Here is an 18651-nt window from a genome sequence, read left to right on the forward strand (position 1 = left end):
TGAAAGAGTGGTTTAAGTAAAATAATAGGAGCAGAAGTCAGTTTTCAAGTGTTTAAAGAACCACTAAGTAGTTGGGGGGAGGGGAAAGGGCGGAACAGTAACCATAGACTGTTCTTCTAGAAGTTTGATGGTTGAGAATAGAATGTAATGAATTAAGGAAGGTGTTTTAAATAGGAAGCATTTGAGCTTATATATATGCAGGGTAAGCAGTGCAGAGGGATAAATTGAAGGTAGATATAAAGAAGGAAGCTTATAAGACCAGGTTCTCAAATGAAATGGTATTGATGTAATCAAGGACACAGATGAGAGATAGCTTGGGAAGGCGGAGGAGAAACTTTTCAAGCCAGGAGGGAACTACAGTTAATAATACTGTATTATATATTTCAAAGTTGCTGAGAGAATAGACTTTAAAAGTTATAATCACAAGAAAAAACCTGTAACTGTATAGTGGCAAATGTATTAACTATATTAACTAGACTTATTGTAGTGATCATTTTGCAATATATACAAACATCAAATTGTTACATTGTACATCTGAAATTAATGTTATGTCAATTTTACTTGGTTAAACAAAATCACATCGGTATAAACAGTAAATACGGCCACAGTGGAGGAGGAACCGTTTGTACCAAAAGACTCTCACTTCAAAACGTGCTCCTCCTATTGCACTGGCTGCTCCATTTCAGTCTCCTTACCCTGTCCTGTTTATTTCCATGACTTCCTGTGGTACAATGGGAAAGAAATATTTGGTTTAAAAATAAATGGTAGACATAAAATGTGGTAGTTTTGTTTTGTTTTTAAGTAATGCACATTGAGAAGCGAGGTCGAAAGTGTTCCTATCAGATGTTTTCTCTTTTTATCAGACCCTTGGGAGGTGAGGTAACCTGCTGAGCATTAGTAAACATTCTGTACGGTTTAGGGGTAGGCAAATAAACTTGGAGCCTCTAACTGGTTTTTAGCATTATCCAGATTTGAGCTGAAGAAAGTTCAGTCTGACCAGAAGTGTGTCACAGAGGCAGTAAGACTGAACTTTTGAGCCAGACTTGAAGAAGATGAGTTAAAATTGTAAGAAAGGTAGGCAAGAAAACATGACTTACCCAACGCAACAGCAAGGGGATGAGAGGAGGCAACATATTTGAGAGTTATTTAGAAGGGAGAATGGGAGTGGAGCAAGTGGACACCACAAAGTCCCCTCTACCCTTTGTAGATATTTGTCAGAGACGAGAGATGGAGGTAAACACACAGAAACACAGAGTCGAAGGATGTGTTTCCCTATAAAGAGAAAACTTATTTGTTGGAAAGGAAACAGCCAGGAGAGAGGGAGGGTTTTAAAAAGACACTGAGAGAAGATAATTGATATAGGGATAAGTGATGGAATCATCAACACCTCCAAACAAAGGAAGACAGGAAGAGCTTCTGAGCAGAGGCAGGGATTAGCTTTAAACTAGAGGGAAGGAAGGAAGAGGTCCACAAGCTATTTACAATATTTCAGAAAGCCTTCTGGAAATCGCAATTAAATAAAATGTCAAGTTTCTTTACTTTTGGCAGGCATTAAATCAAATCTGTGGGGTAACACTGGTTATCGCACACTGATCAGAAATTCTAATTTGCTGTTGATGACATCATAGAAATTTCTAGGATGTGATTGGCAGACCATATATTGTTAGCAGACTTATTTATCGGATTTTTACAATATCTGATTTAATTCTTCCACTATGCGATCATCCTTGGATTAGAAGAGTGACAGCCAAAATTAAGCGAGCATTTCCAGGGAACAGTGCCTAGTATTTGTACACTTATTTAATTTTATTGCTTATTAGCATTACACCCATGACAGTGATATATGTGATTTCATTTAAGTGACAAAAATCTTTCAAGATACGGGGTCCCTGGACGAAAACATAATAAAAAGAGCCCTTGGATGGAAAGCATTGGGATCACCAGATCTCTATTGTCCCTTCATCTATCTAACATTCTACAATTTTAAGAGGGGCCCATAAACACAAGCTCAGGGGTGGCTAGCTGGGAGAAGTTGTCAAGAGTACTTGAAAACACCCCAACTCACCAAGGACTCACTCTACACAAGGCAAGGAGCGAGGGAAGCAACGTAACAGCCATAACCAGTCCCACCTGGAAGGCAGTACAGGACAGACCAGAATAAAAAGCAAAACACAACAGGAGAAGAGGAGGGCGGAGGCTAGAAAACCAGCGCTTCATGGGGCAAAGGAGCGCTCCCTTTGTTGACAACCACAAAATATTAACCACCTTCCGAGCGGGACGTTGGCACATCCACCAGCCAACCCCTGTGTAAACAGAGAGAGCGCGGTTCTCGTCTCACCAACGCCCGCACCCAGCTGGGCTCCCAGCGCACCTTCTGCCCTGGACTTTGGTGCATCTTTGTCCACTGGAATTGGGCAAACAGGCCTTAAAAAAAAAAAAAAAAAAGTTACAAGAGACACGGGCCAGGGCTGGGCTCGGGCCGGTCTTGCCGCGGCCTCAACCCCCCGCAGGCAGGCATCGGGGGCAGCGGGACGGCCCAGGGCAGCCCGGTGACGTGGGGTGGCCTTGGCCCCGGGGTCAGGTTCCGGAGGGAAAGCTCGTCGAGGGGTGTGTTGGGGGAAGGAGGAAGTGGAGGCATGTGTACTTTTCATCCGGACCTGCAGTTCTATTGGCCCCAACTGGGCTCAGGTACCGGCCAGGAAGCAGGAGAAAGCCCCGGGGCGGGCGCCCGGGCCGCGGGAGCCCCGTCCCCTCCCCTCGGGCCCCATGTCTGCGCCGCCGCCGCCGCCGCCGCCCGCCGGCGCCCCTGACCCGGTGACCCCGGAGGGCCGTCGGGGGCCCGTGACCCCGGAGCCCTGGGCATCCGGACCCCCCTCGCAGATGCAGCCGCTATTAAGGCAGGAGGCTGAAGGGGAGGAGGAGGAAGGGGAGGAGACAGGCGTCCGGGGCGCCTCGGGAACCGGCACGGCGGAGCGGCGGCGGGGCTGGGGGGAGGCGGCCGAGGCGGCCGGGGCCGAGGCGGGGCAGGAGGCCGCGGGCGCCGCGGCGGCGGGGGCAGGCTCCCCGGCGGGAGGCGCGGGCGGCGGCCGCGGGGACTGGCGGCGGCTCCTGGCCTGGCTGCGGCGGCGGCAGCCCCAGTGCTGCCCCTGCGCGGCGCCCCTTCCCCGCTCCGCCGCGCACTGTTGTCATGGAGGAACCAAGATGGCGGCTCTGGCCTACAACCTGGGCAAGCGAGAGATCAACCACTACTTCAGCGTGAGGAGCGCCAAGGCGCTGGCGCTGGTGGCCGTGCTGCTGCTCGCGGTGTGCCACCTCGCCTCCCGCCGCTACCGAGGTGAGCGGGCCCTCCCCCCGGCCCCGGCCGGGGGAGGAGGCGACGCGGCGGCGGGAGGCCGCCCCCCGCGCCCAACACACGCCCACGCTCGCGCGGCCGCCCGCCCGCTCGCGCGCCCGGCCCGCGGGGGAGGCGGTGCCCCCACGTGCCCCCAGGTGTCCCCGGCGGCGGGCCAGGCGCCCCCGACCGACCCGGCGGACCCCGGCGCCGGCCGCCACGGGACGAGGCCCCCTGGCTCTGGGCCCCCCCGGCCGCCTGCGCTGGGGTCCGGGGCGCCTCCCCGGGCCTGGCCGGAGGGGCTGCCGGGGTCCCGGCCCCGGCGCGAGCGGGACCCGGGGAGACACACGCCGGCCCGGGGCTCGCGGGCGGGCGGGCGGGCGGACGGGCGGCTCCGGGGCAGCCCGGGCGGGCGGCGGGCAGAGGCCGCCCTGCGAGGGGGGCGCCTCCGCCTGGAGCGCGCCGCCGCCTCCCCGAGCGGGGTCCGGCTCCCCGAGCGGGGTCCGGCCCTTTGGCCTTTGTTCAGTGCGGCCGCTGCCCCGCACCTGCGGGGCCGAGCAGTTGTTGGACAGCGGCGGGGGCCGCCCCATCTTCCTTTGCCGCCGGGGGTGACAGCTGACAAAGGATGCCCTTGGCCAAATGGAGGAGGTGTCACCCGGCCTTTGTGATTCAGAAACGCTCAGGGAGCTCTGGCCGCACACTTTCTGCAAAGTAAAGGCACCGAGACACATAGATGAGAAGTTTTGAGCTGACAGGTCCGGGTGGGCGACGAAAGCAAGTTGGGAGCTGTTCCAAGGGAGGCCTGCGCTGTGGGTTTTGAAATCGGTGTAAAGAAGCGACCTCCTTATTTCAGAGCGAATTACCTTTCAGTAACCTAGGGATACTGACTTGTCCTTGTTCGTTGATATATATTACTTTTTCTCTGTAACAATGCCACTAGGAGAGAGGTTGGCAGGCTGAGGGGAATTCATAATGATAGGATCTTTTATTTTTGGCTCTTAGTATCATGGAAGCCATCGTCAGGGCAGCCCTTGGTGACCGTGAGATTAATTGGTCAAGATGTCATGTGTACTGGACAGGTGGGCGTTTAACGTCCTTGCCATCTAACTCCACACCCGCGTTGGCACCATACCCAGCAAACGGGGCTCTGGAGTCGGAGCGCCCTCCTCACCCCAGGAGGCCTTTCAAAGTGTAGACCGTTTTCATCAATTTTGCTGCTTTGTTTTCTCCAGGGCTTGAAGATTTAAAGTCTTATATTCTAATACTGTACTGGGTGAATAGCTTTCTCTGTAAGCACACTAAATCGATTTAAAAAGATAACTTTTTTATACCCTTTTGGCCTTTCTCCTCCAATCTCCTATCGATCACAGCCATACGACCTGGGAGGGCTTGGGTTCACCTGCAGTTGCTGTAACAGATCACGCGCAGAATGAAACTAGCAGTGTTGATCATTAATTGGTGGTAGTTTTGAAGAAAGATTTCTAACCACTATTAATCATATGCTAGTTTGGTGTAAGACGACAGTCATCAAACTCGATTTTCTGTAACTTGGATGCTGTGTTCCTAAAGGTAAACATCTAGTCTTCCCCCTTCTCCACTCCCCCCCCACCACTGTTTTTTAATTGTGCTTTTATCTTTTGATAAGCTTGGGTACTAATGATTATATTTAGAGTATTTCATCCTTTCAAGATCTGTCCTCAGCAGGGGAAATAGAATGTCAGATGGAACCTTATGAGTCAGTGTAGCAATCTGGGGCTGTTTATAAAGCCTCCTCCAGAAGCTAAGTCATCAGCTTCCCTAGGTGCTTCAGTTCCTTGAGTGTGAAGCAGAACACCTGGTGTGTGTACTTGCCCAGACTGAATGTCAAGAACTTGAGCCAGAGACTGGGAAAAATAATCTTACCAGGAACTTTTTAGCCATCCTTATGCTTTGGCAGTGTAAAACTGAGTCAGATGCAATTCCCTTTACACAAAGATAACTATACACTTGAATCACAATATCCTAAGTCTCTAGAATAAAAAAGGACCTTATATTAAATATAGAGGTTTAGTCTCTCTAATAAAATCTCCAGTGTATGAGCATGCCTCAGGCAAGATAGAGTATATGCAGTAGAATACACATATTCAGTACCTCTTGCTTCATTTACAGACCACAAAGTAAAAGAAAGAATTATACACCGCACATAGTAAAGCTTGGCAAACACTACATGCTAACAGTGAACACTTATTATATGCCAGGTACTGTTCCAGCGGTATTACACGTTTTAATTCATTTTGTATTTATAACCTTCTATGAGGTGGATACAACTTACCATGTTTCATCTTCCTCCCCTGCCTGGTCTTTAACATTTCTGTAATCAGGATGACTTTTTAAATCATTGATTGTATGTCACAGTTTAATTGATAACATTTTTCCTACCATTACATAAAATAATAATGTGTCTTATAATCAATGCTCTTAGATTCTTGAGCTGCAATGTTATTTACATTTTAAAGATGAGCCATGAGAGGATAAGTTGCCTAAGGATATACAGTTAATGACTGAGGTAGGAGTTAGAACCCAGTTAGTCAGCCTCATGCCACTTTGTTATAGTCTGCCTTTCTCAGAGCTTACACTGTGTTGATGTATAGAAGATGGAATGGGAAAGCATTTTCCAGAGGGAACATGGATTAAACCATTTAGAAGCATTAATTCATCCTCACAGTACCAGCCAAGAGTCTTCCTATTCTTTTTCTAGTAAAGTGACTTTTTAAAAGTTGCATGTGTATGTAGAACTTCAAATTCTCACCAGCTTACTTTTTATTACCTGTTTTCTTCTTCCTAAACTCTGGACTCACAATCTAAATATACTTTGCCTTTTACATATCTCAGAAATATTTGATTTTCTCTGTCTGCAGTGGTCTTTCTCTCCTGAAGAGAAAGTACAGGTTTTTCCTTCAAGGCCTGGTTCAGATGCTACCACCACAGAGGTAGGAATTAGGATTTCAGTGTTTTTACAACAATTAGTACATACTTATATTGTATTATAATAATTTTTATCCTCCCCCACACAAAACACCCTTGAGTTTCCATGGGTATTTTATCTTTAAATCATCAAAACTTAATACACAGAGTTTAACTTCAAAAATAATTATGAGAGATAGATTTTTAAAGTCCTTATTTCTGTTTTCCTCCTTGCATTTGTTTCTTCCACTTTTAATTGAATTTTATGTTCTAATAGTATGTTCTGATCTCAATTTTAGAAAGTAGGGGGTTTTTGCATTAATATTATTTTCACATAATATAGTAGAATCACGTTTTTAAAATAACCTTTTAACTATATCTTTTCAAAATTTTATCAATCTCTAACATTACTGAATCACAAATGTCTATTAATATTGTGATTATGAATTTAAAATATTTCTGTGACAAAAGGCCAGAATCTATTGCCCTAAGAGTAGTTCTAATCTGGATATATTTCAGTTTTTTAATTGATAAAGTTAACTTACTACAGATACTTTAATTTTGTTGAAATCTAAATCCTTTCTTTCACTAGGTGTATTAAATGCAAATGTTAGATAACACATTTTTTGGAGAAAGTAAGTTCAAAGCTTCAGAAATTAAAGCAAGAAAAAAGTAGCCCTAGGTCTATTAGCCTTTTCTTTCTTTGACTGCTAGGAAAATCCTGATTTCTATGACACTACTTATAATGAGGCACTCCTAGCTTGTCTAAAGAAAAATGTAAATGCTGATTTTTCAGCATAGACTAAAGTATAACTTGCTGAATTTTAGGCAAGGTATACTACAGATCATATTGTAAACTATGATCTGGTATTTTCATGGTTGGTGGTAAGAAACACACAGCTTTGGTAGGGTGATTTGTCTAAATTTGCAGTATGGCAGAGATATTCTATTCAAAGGAAAATATCAGCTATGCTTTACTTAGCACATCAGATGTTTTCTTCAGTTGTTACATACTGTTTTTCAAAACATGTTTGTCTTTTTACTTGCTTTTTACTTGACTTTTCTACTATAGAAAAATCATGCATAAAAACCTGAAACTTTAGATTGACAAACCAGAATGCGTATGCTTAAGATAACAGAATGAAAAGGGAGACAGCCATTCATCTAGATAATCTTAGTATTGGAGATAGCTGAAGTAGATAATTCTGTCCCTTCAGTTGCTCTGTGTGTGTGTGTGTGTGTGTGTGTTCATAGCTTGATTTATCTGAGCACTTGGCAACTTTCATCTCATGCTGGTTGTATTAAAGTAGCTATCAGAATTATATGAGGCAATTGCAAATAACAACTGGTTTTGTTGTGTTCTTTTGTTTGGGATTTTGCTGGGTAAATTTTGAAAGGAAAATACATGCCAGCATATGCCACATACAGTTAGTATATATAATAAAAATATGGCATGTTAACTTATTTTACATCTAGATTTACATTTACTGATTTGATCCAAAAATATTTTTTTCCAAGAAAAAGAGAACTTTTACTGTATGGGATTTTGTAGAATTTTCCTTTTTAGATCAGGTTAATTTATTTTATTGACAAATATTAAAAGCCAGTCTCTTCTTTTCAGTTGTCCAGTTAGCAATTCTTTTACTTTTCTAACAACTCTTCATACTAGATTCTCTCTATTAAAGCAGCTGGTATAGTTTCTGTCTTCTGACGGGACCTTAACTGATATGCAGAGACTATTAATTTCAGATACAGGATTATAAAACAACAACTTTGCATCATAAAATATTTTAACAAGAGTCGTCATCAACTAGCATTCATTAGCAAATTAAGAATTTTTTCCCTGGAAAGACCAGAGTCTCAAAATCCTGTGTTTACAGTGCTTTTTGGTTAGTGACAACTTCAAACCTGTTTTTGCTGTGGGGATTTTCTAATATGGGTTCATCAGGTTAAAGCTGTTGCTTCATACTAACTGAACTACTGAAAAACAATGTGTGAGTAGTAGTTTTGAGGAGGAAACCAAGAACTTGGCATTTTTAAACACAACTTTTAGTGAAGAAAAGACTGGTTATGGGATGTCCATCTCCAGAAAATCATATTAATGACCCACGTGGATGGTTAACAAATAACGTAATTCCACACACTGAATATTGATCAAGGTGTGTTTCTGTTTAGGTGTCTATTAAAAAACAAAAATCAAATAACTTTTTTAAAAAAGGAGGAAGAAAGAAAAACTCCACAGAATTAATAACCTGGTTATTTGCAAGTTCTTATAGAAAATAAATGTGTTACTAACTTTCTATTTGGTTTAATAGATGTATTTAAAAAGGTAGAAATGCTATAAATGTGGGATTTTCATCCTAATTTTATTTATTTATTTATTATAAAGATATCTTTACTGGTTTCAGAGAGAGGAAGGGCGAGGGAGAGAGAGATAGACATCAGTGATGAGAGAGTCATTGATCGGCTGCCTCCTGCACGCCCTCCACTGGGGAGCAAGCCCACAACCCAGGTATGTGCCCTGACCAGGAATCGAACCCCGATCGCCTGGATCCTAGGCCGATGCTCAACCATTGAGCCACTCCTGGCCAGGCTTTCATCCTAATTTTAAACATTTACTAGGATTTTGCTATGTGACCATTATAAAAGAATGCAGCAGGAGTGCTCTTTTAAGGAAAGTAACTTAATTATGTGTTCCTATAGTCCTTTGTACCCTTTCTTGATTATTTATATAGCTTAATTTTTTTTTTTTGGAACTATAACTAGTTTTTAATAATTGGGAAGAATTAAGAACTGATTATTTATAGTTTCTTTAAAGAGATGTTATTTTAAAATCTTTGAAATACAGAAAGCCTGTATAGACTACATATATAATTGTAAAAATTTAATAATTGATAGTCTGTTTTCCTTATCCAGTTTTCCACCAACACAATAATGCAGTATTTTCACTTTTCCTTTCCGTTCTATTTTAAAATTTATGACACTGAAGTAACAATACTTTCATTATTTATACATGCCTGTCTTGCATTTGTGTTACCTTACATCTATATGTTGGCCAGATAAATAGATAACAGGATTGAGAGAGAAAAGATGTGCACTCCTTTAAATATCTTTGGGTCTTCCCTTCCTCCAGCCTGAATGGTTCAGTACAATTCTTGTTCTGTAATATTCCTCTTATGAGACACCCTGTCCTGACCTTAACTATTTGTAAAACAAACAGAGTTTACTGTTATCTGTTAATAAAGAACTCCATATTAAATAATGCATATATTTTATTATAACCCCATGGTTAATCTAAGCATCTCATTTTCCCTCATCCATTTGACATATTGGAATTTTTTAAATGCCCCCAACCTGTTTTTAACTCCTTCAGTCATTTACGTTAATGTACAGTACCTGTTCCAGTTTACACAGGACTGGAGGGCTTCCCAGTTGTGGAACTTTGTGTAAACTGTGACAGTCCCAGCCATACTGGGAGGCGTTGATTGGTCATCCTAAAGGAGGGCAGGAGATACCAAGAGAAGTAGAGAGGCTGAATATTAATAACTGTGAAATCTGCAGTTTGTTACTGATACTGATCATGTGTATCTTTGGCCACCTGTGGCTAACATAGTTTTAAGTCTTATCTTTTTAAGATTGTAAAAGGATGAAATTTTATTAAGCTTTTTAAGAGATTCCTGAATAAGCCTTTTTCTCTGTTCACACATTTACAGAATAGGGGTAGCATACTCACAGGGAAGCTATGAAAATCAGGGAGTAGGTTTATAAAATATTTCAATATTAACAAGGTTTCCAGATATGCTAATACACTATGTATTATAATAGTTGAATAGGAAGAAGTCATTTCCAAAGTCTTCTCTTTTATCCATTAAACTTTTCTTTCCCAACTCGAAGTAGGAGTGATAAACAGATACAAAGGCTAGTCTGTGATTGAGTTGATGTCCCCACAAAGAAAACCTGAAGCAGGAAGAACTCCCAAAGCAGTGAGTGTAGCATTTAGGAGTTAGGGAGTCTTTTCTAGGGTGAAGTATCTGTTATTAGTGGTTCTTATCTTCCTGAATAGTAATGTATTTATATTTATCATGTTTCTCATGGATGAGTAATATGTACCTCAAAGGTATAGTGAAGCATAAAGACTATTTTCTCATCTCAAAAAGCTTACGTGGGGTCAGATAACCAACATATAAGAAATTAACTATTATTTACAACACTGTTGTATTTAACTGTTATAGGCAATGATTCATGTGAGTACCTTCTTTCGAGTGGCAGATTTCTTGGAGAGAAAGTTTGGCAACCTCACAGTTGTATGATGCATAAATACAAAATCAGGTAAGTTTCTTCATTTTTTGTTTGATTTTTTTTTTCCTATGATGGGTCGTAATATCTAGTGGAGAAGGGTTGGTGAAACAAAGACAGTAACTATATGGTACTTCTATATATGATGGTGGTAGAGGATTGCTGAAGGAGATTAGGGGTGGAGATGAGTCCAAATGAAGATTCCTCCCAAGAGCATTAGGGAAAGAGCTTTGGCCAGGCTGCTTTAACTCAGGTGAGAGAGAAGCAGGCCCAAGGCAATAGCCCTTGAGCGAAAGACTCTTGCTTTGGAAGTTGGATACCTACACCTCATAGACTTATTCTGAAATAATGGATATAAAACGCTTAATATGGTTAGAGTTCATCTTAAACACTTACTAAATGGGGGCTGTTATTATTGGGAGTTAGTTGATTATACAGGAGCTGGTAGGTTAAGCAAATGAGGCCATCTGTTTTTAAAGCAAAGTAGTAACTATATGTATAACAATCATGTACTACTTTCTTCACAAACTATGTGCTTTGAAGTGCCAGTATGTTGATTTTATTTTAATTAATGTTTCTTTGTTGATTTCAGTGAAGCAAAGAACTGCCTTGTAGATAAACATATTGCATTTATTGGAGATTCCAGAATTCGTCAATTGTTTTATTCATTTGTAAAAATAATTAATCCTCAGTTCAAAGAAGAAGGAAATAAGGTAAAATTTGTCTGTTCTCTTTATTAGGGGTATTGTGTTCGAAGTTAACCAGCTGAATAGTTTTAGGAGGAATGTGCCTTTTCACATCAATGCAAGGAAATATAAAAGTTTTACTATGGTTTTGGGAAAGGGAAAGGGAATAAAGGGGTGATTTGCTGTAATGGGGAGCATAAGAAAAAGAAGTGGTGGGTATTGGCAAGCCTTTTATTAACTTAAACTTTTAGTTTTCAGAAATAACAAATTCTTTCCACGGAATTTTTTTTTTATTTCTTAGGAAGAAAATATCCTTATTCTCCTTTTACTATTTGCCATGTATCTTTTCAGTCTCTTTTTTTAAGACATAATTGTAATCTTTTAGCTTGTACAATTTTATGTCTCCTTTCCCCACCACTTATCATAATTCGCCATATTATTATATAATATCAGCATAAGTATCTTCATAATGCGAACATATTATTGAGTGGATATAATGTAAACTTATATAATCCTCCCTTTTAACTTTTTGTAGTTTTCTATTTTTTACTTTGCAATTTAAAAAGGACATTTTTAATTAAACCTTTGTGTGAAAACTTAGCTTTTTAAATTATTTCCTTAGGATAGAATCTTTATCATCCAAATATTAGGTTAAAGAATATAAATACTTTAAAAATTATTTACTATATTGGTAAACTGTTTTAATTTATACTTAAGCCATGTATGTCAGGGTCTAATTTTCTGCAGCCTTACTGGTACTGGGCAATCATGCTATACAATTAAAACAACAATGTAACAACAAATGTGTGCTCTTTTTATAAAAAATTTCTTATTTTAAAAGTGTATCTTCTATCTAGGCGTTCTTCTAGGAGAAAAACCAGAAACCAAAAAAGTGTGTGTGTGTGTCTTTGAAAACTAACAAGTATGAACATCTCTCTGTATGTGTGTTAATAATTAATTAGTTAAATTTTGTTAACTGTCTCATCATATTATTCTGTTTATCCATTTTTAAGTGATCCAGTGTTCTAATCCCTGTCTTCAACTGCATATGACTGGGAGTGGGGAATGGCAAGGAGAAAAGTGAAGTACAAGAAAGTTCAAAATTATAGGGGAAATATCTCCTGAATTTATGATGAAAATCTGTCTGTACACATCAGCTTGCCCTGTGGTTAGGAGTTGAAAAACTAGGGACTTCACAATTAGGACTTCACAAGTAGCTAGGCACATAATGATGATGGTAGTGGATGCTAAATTTTTAGGAACAATTTTTTGTGAGAAGAGCCCTTAGGCTATTAGAGGTTTTGTCCATAGGAAGGACTAGTAAAGATTTTAAAGCTGAATAATGGAAAATCATAAAGGCAACTTTGCATTATATTTAGTATCTATAAATGTAGTTTCCTTTTGTATTTATACACATGAAATTATACAGAAGAGTTGAAACTAATGACATGAGGTTATCACAGTTTAAACTAAAACACTTTAGTAAACTTATAAAAAGTAGAGAGATTTCTGATTTCAGAGGAACAGTTTTAATATTTCTAGGATTAGGATAGTGTGACTTTATGGAATAATGAATTTGGCAACAGTTAATTGAAATAAGTGTAATGGTTTAGTTTATAGCCAAAAGTAGGTACAATGTGGTACATTGTTTTCTGAGCCTAGTTATGACACCTAGGTTTCCAATTTTTATTTTCTAGAGGTTCATAGTTATCTCACAGTTACGAAGCAATTACATTTAAATTTATTTGCATTTGCAAAAAGAAACAAAGACAGTTTGTCACAGTCTTAAAGGGACAGCTAAGAAACTATGTGGTTCAAACTGCTAGTGGAACATTTGCCAAATTGTATTTTACTTGGTTCTCTTATCTCTGAACAACTTGAGGACAGAGATGATTATTTTTTTAAATTCTTGTGCCTAGCACATCCTGGCATATTATAAAAGCTGATTATTATTATTATTATTATTATTATTATTATTATTATTGTTGTTGTTGTTATTATTATTTAAGCCTTGGTATGGGTTTGTTTGGGTAGAATAGGAGTGTTGAAGATAATTCTTTGTTTGAATATGTTTCTTTTCTGTATTGAGGCAAAAAAAATTTTTTTTAAAAAAGCTTTAGAGCAGGACTTTTTTCAAATGAATACTTAATAATTCTTTGAGAAGCTCTGGTCAAATAAGTTTGGGCAGAGCTGGATATCATATCCCCCTCTTCAACACTTTTAATTTAGGTGAGGATATTAAAAACTTGAAAAGTCTTGCAGTGAAGAAACCTGTTTGTGTTGCTTCCAGCTGGCAGGCTAGATACTCTGGGGCCCCCTCTACCTGAAACCAACTAAATCCTAAATTAAAAAAATACTTGGTGATGTATTTCTAGGTTTTGAAGAAATGGAAGACACTCCCTATAAAGGAATAACTATGAGGCAAAACTAGAGATGGGAACACTAACGGTAGACACCCAGCAGAGACTTGGGTTGCCCTGAAGACAGATGCCAATAGTGGCAGTGCCCAGGATGCAGAAAACTTTGGGCCAGCATATTTCTCAGTAGTAATATTGGAAGCCAGAGGACAGTAGAATAATAGCTTTAACATTCTGAGAGAATAAGTTTCAACCTGGAATTGTATACCTAGCATACAAATTTCTCTATTCTTGAAATATAGGACATTGCAGATATGTAAAAACTTATGAGAATTTTTCTAAAAATTTTCCAAAGCATAAACTTCAAAGAGGAGGGAAATAATTCAGGGGGAAAAAAGATCTCAAATATAAGAAACAATGGTTAAAGAAAATAGTAAACATGCATGTAAATCTAAATAAATAGTGCCCATATAAAATAATGTCTTTTTTTTTTTTTTTTTTTAGCACGAGATAACGATTATTTACTTATTTTTATACTTTATAAAAAGATGGTACTAGAGAACTGGCCAATAATAGCATATAAGCCAGAGGGAAATTATGCCAAGTAAAGTGTTCTAATGTCCTCTTTACTCTTTAAGGTGTTATCTTAGTGTAGAACTTAATTTAAAGATGCATAGTAAAACTTCAAGGGCAAGGATTAAAAAGAAGGGATTAGGTTGTGTAAGTTCCAAACCAGCAGAAGAAAAAATTAAAACCAAACTCATCTAATACCAAATATGTTTTATACATAAACACATATATACATACAAGTATATATACAGAAAATACTTATATGTACATATAAAAATTGGTGTTTACATATATTATACATATATGAAAAATCTGTATATGTGAAGGAGCCAGAAATCAAAAAGTAAGATAGTGGAAACATTCATAATCAAAATAAGTGCAAGTAGTGTAAACTTGTCAACTAAACACAGATTTTCAAATTGGTTTTAAAAAGAACTTTGTTCTGCTTAAAGAGACATACCTAAAACAAAAGAATATAGGATAGTTTTAATTAAAAGTGAATATGATTACTGTGAAAAGTTGACAAATTCTTCATTATGGAGAGAGAGCTGTTCACTACTCATGCAGTAGGACGAGCAAATAAATTAGCCCATAGGACATTATTCATATGCTGACTTTATAAATTCATAGCTCAATACTTAAAGAATATACTAAAAATCCAGAGAATATATTTTTTCAAAGCATACATGGAAACTTTTTTTACTATTGGGCCATTAAACAAGTTCCAAAGGTATCAAAGAATTGGTATTATTGTCTTAGTTAAGTTCCTGTCTTCTAACTTAACCTGATAAAAATTCTAGGAATCTACAGTAAATATTCTTATTGGTGAAATGTTAGACACATTTCCATTAAATTCGGGAAGAAGACAGGAATGCCCATTATTGCTGCTTATATTCAATATCATGTTAGCCAAAGAAAGAATTTAAAGATGTAGGGATTGGAAAGAAAACTTAGAATTTCCTATGATATAATTGTCTATAAAGAAAATGCTAACGAATCTCTAGAAAATTTGTTAGATGTAATAAAAATTTTAATAAGATAGCTGATTATAAAATGAATATACAAAAATTAATTATAGTAACTCAGTAAAGCTGTTAATTACTTTCATTTAGACAACCCAGGAATATAGAGTTCAAAACATTATTTAAAATATATTGTATGCAATAATAACAAAAACTGTAGTATGTAGGAATAAACATAGCAAATGTAGAAGATCTGTATGTAGAAAAGTATCATAAAACTTTACTCAAAAGATAATGTAAAATGATATAATTAAATGGAAACTATAGACTGTATTCTGGAATGGGAAGGCTCACTATTGTAAAGATATCAGTTATTCCAAAATTGATCTATAGGTTCAACATAATTAAAATAAAATCTCCATAGGTTTTGTTGTGGAACTTTACCAGTTGATTCTCAATTTTATATGAAGGGCAGTGGACAAATAACTACCAGTTGATTCTCAATTTTATATGAAGGGAAGTGGACAAATAACTAAGATAGACTTGAAGAACAAGGTGGAAAGGACCTGTTCTCCAATATCAAGACTTGTTTTAACTCTGTATTAAGACAGAGTGGTATTGGTAGAGCTAAACCAACGAATGGAGCAGAATATAGAATTCTAAAATAGACACACATCATATAGACTTAATAAGTAACAGATATACCACTGAAGATTCCTGGGGAAATGAAGGTCCGGTCAATTAAAGATAGTGAAACAATTGGTTATGTATTGAAAAAATGTGAAATTGTACCCCTGCCTTATATTTTATACCATAAATTCATTTCTAGATGAATTCAGACTTAAATGTGGAAGCCAAAACTTTGAAACCTTTGGAAAAAAAAGTAGGATAATATCTTGATTATCTTACGTAGGGAAAAGTTTCTTACATAAGAAACAAAAAGTGTTAACCATAAAATAAAAGATAGATAAATTTACATATTTAAGATTAAGAGTGAAAGGTTAATGCAGTGGTGGTGCTGGGGCAGGCTAACTAGCCATGTCAGACGGGTTAATAAAGAAAAATTAAATTTATTAAAAGGGGATGGGGATATCCAAAGGGAAGGGCTACACAGTGCTGGGTCCATGGTGGCAGCAAAATATACTTGGGACAGTGAAATAAAAAAGAGCATAGAAGGAGCAACAGGAGAGCCCAGGCTGGGCTGCATTGGCTCACTGAGAAGTCAGAGAGAGAAGGGGACCTTGGATACAGGTTCAGGGGGTAAGCCCGGGACGAGCTGCACTGCCCATTGCTCTCCTGGTTGCAGGTGTCCTGGGGTCCCCTTGGAGGGATGGAGATTGCACTGGCGTGCTCCTCTGGTGGGGAGTATGCGCTGAGTTCTTTGTCCTGAGCATATTTCTCTCTCTCCTGCGGGTGGAAATCTTTGGGGACGTCTCAGGGGAGTGTCTCAACAGAATATTCATCAGCTTTCCAGGGGTGCTCTTCCACTGACCTATTGATGCCAGGGCAGGGGTCATCAGTCAATGTGTCTGGTCCTGAGGCGGCCACGGTGCCACTTTGGTTTTGCTGCTTTTCTGGGCTTGGAGCAGAAACACAACTGAGGCCCAGATGTTATCTTTAGGGAGGAAAAGCTCAGGGAGTCTAAACCGCACAAGCAGCGATATGCTGGGGCAGGATAGGTTACCTTGGGGACAAGGTTCTTGTTTTCCCAGTTTTGCCCCTTGCTAGACATCCCGCGCTTCCTGCCCTGGTGAGCTTCTGTACCTGGCCCATCTAACAAAGAGTATATGTTCATCAAAAGATACCTTAAAGAAAAAAGGCTAGCTATAAACTGGGAGAAGATATTTATAACATCCAACAGATATAAGGAACCACGAATTAATAAAAAAGATGACACAACAGAAACAAAGGGGAAAGGCATGACCAGGCATTTCACAGAAGAAAACAAATCCCATGTAAATCTGAAAGATATTTAACTAAGGAAATGCAAATCAAGACCATAACAAGATACTATTTATACCTACTTTAGTGGCAGAAATTAAGTTTGATAATGGCAAAAAATAAGTCTGACAAGATGTATTAGGGAGTCTGTGTCTCATAAACTGTTGGTGAGAATATGAATTGTTACCAACACTTCAGAAAATAATTTGTATTGTCAGAACTTTTGAATAGTCTGTGAACCTTTAGAACAGCGATTTTCAGCTGGTGTGCTGCAAGAATTTTTAAAACATGCAATACCTAATTATTTAGTCAAGGGCACTCACCTCTTTTCCCTTAGATTGTCAAGTAAATAAATGACAGCAGCCAACACGATAGCCATCCAGTGTGAATGAATCAAAATTATACCTTTTTTTTTTCTGTCAGATTGGCAAAAAATATAGTGTGTTTTTAGGTTTGCTGCAGAATTTTAGTAATTAGTTTATGTGTGCCATGAGATAAAAAGGTTGACAATCACTGCTTTAGAACTATTATTAGGGAAACTCTACACATGTAGTAAGAGACATATGCATGAAGGTTACTACCAGTGCTGTTTATAATCTGGATTTGGTGCATTGTATGAAATGTCCTAGACTCTACAAAAATAATAGATATAATATTTGATGTATTTTAGTATTGATATACTAAATTGATATATACATATATATATATGTTTTTAAAGGCCAGGGAATATTCTAGATTAAATGAAACTAAAGAGACGACAATTAAATGTAATACCTGATTCTAATTGAATTCTAGATTAAAATATAAAACCTATAGAGAGGACATAGAGAAATTTGAACATGGCCCGTATGTTAAATTAGATTATTTTACCAATATCAAATTTCCTAGATAGGATTGTAGTGTTACAGTTATGTAAGAGAATGTTCATATTCTTAGGAAACATATTTCGCTTACATATTTAAGAATGAACTGTTAAATCTGCATTTTACTTTCATATGGTTTGGCAAAAGAGGAAAACTGTATGTGTGTGCAGAGAGGGACATAAAGCTAGTGTGAAAAATATTAGTTGGTAAAGGGCATTTGGGTGTTCATTATAATTTTGTCAACTGTGTTGTAAGTTTGAAAATTTTCAGAATTGAAAGTTGGAAAGTTAACAATGCTAAACAACATGTCATTTAAGGATGCATATACTGCTGACAAAACTATATGATAAAAAAATAAACAAAATTCCAGATAACTGTTTCCTTTGGGTAAAGCAAGGAATAAAGAGGGAAAGAGCCACATATGTTGTTCAGTGCTGGTAATGCTCTGATTTGTGCCATGGATTCACAAGTGCTTATGTGTTTTTACTATGCTTTGTGACTCACACAAATGTGTCATGTTCTTTTGTATGTATTAGATGTTACATTAAAACAATAAAGGAAAAGAAGAGATTGAGTTGAATTAATTTAACTATGCAAAGGGAAGAAAAAGAAAGTTCATGACACTATTTCCCTGAGGAAAATTTTAACAAAGTTAAGATAGGGAGGAGGAGAACAGAACACTTGTATGATTTTGTCTGACCC

The 18651-nt window shown here is 38.6% G+C and overlaps 1 protein-coding gene across 1 annotated transcript in view; it reads left to right on the top strand.

Moving 5' to 3' along the window:
• The first annotated feature begins 3153 nt into the window (after window positions 1-3153).
• Window positions 3154-18651, top strand: part of CASD1 (CAS1 domain sialic acid O acetyltransferase 1) — a 43921-nt gene continuing 28423 nt past the window's right edge. The window contains exons 1-3 of the mRNA XM_087821161.1: window positions 3154-3334; window positions 10507-10603; window positions 11163-11283. Coding sequence (XP_087677287.1) covers window positions 3202-3334; window positions 10507-10603; window positions 11163-11283 — 351 coding nt within the window. The 5' untranslated portion in view covers window positions 3154-3201. The remainder of the gene's footprint in view (window positions 3335-10506; window positions 10604-11162; window positions 11284-18651) is intronic.

The sequence above is a fragment of the Miniopterus natalensis genome, chromosome 10 (assembly GCF_054644295.1).
Source record: "Miniopterus natalensis isolate mMinNat1 chromosome 10, mMinNat1.hap1, whole genome shotgun sequence".
NCBI classification, from domain to species: Eukaryota; Metazoa; Chordata; class Mammalia; order Chiroptera; family Miniopteridae; genus Miniopterus; species Miniopterus natalensis.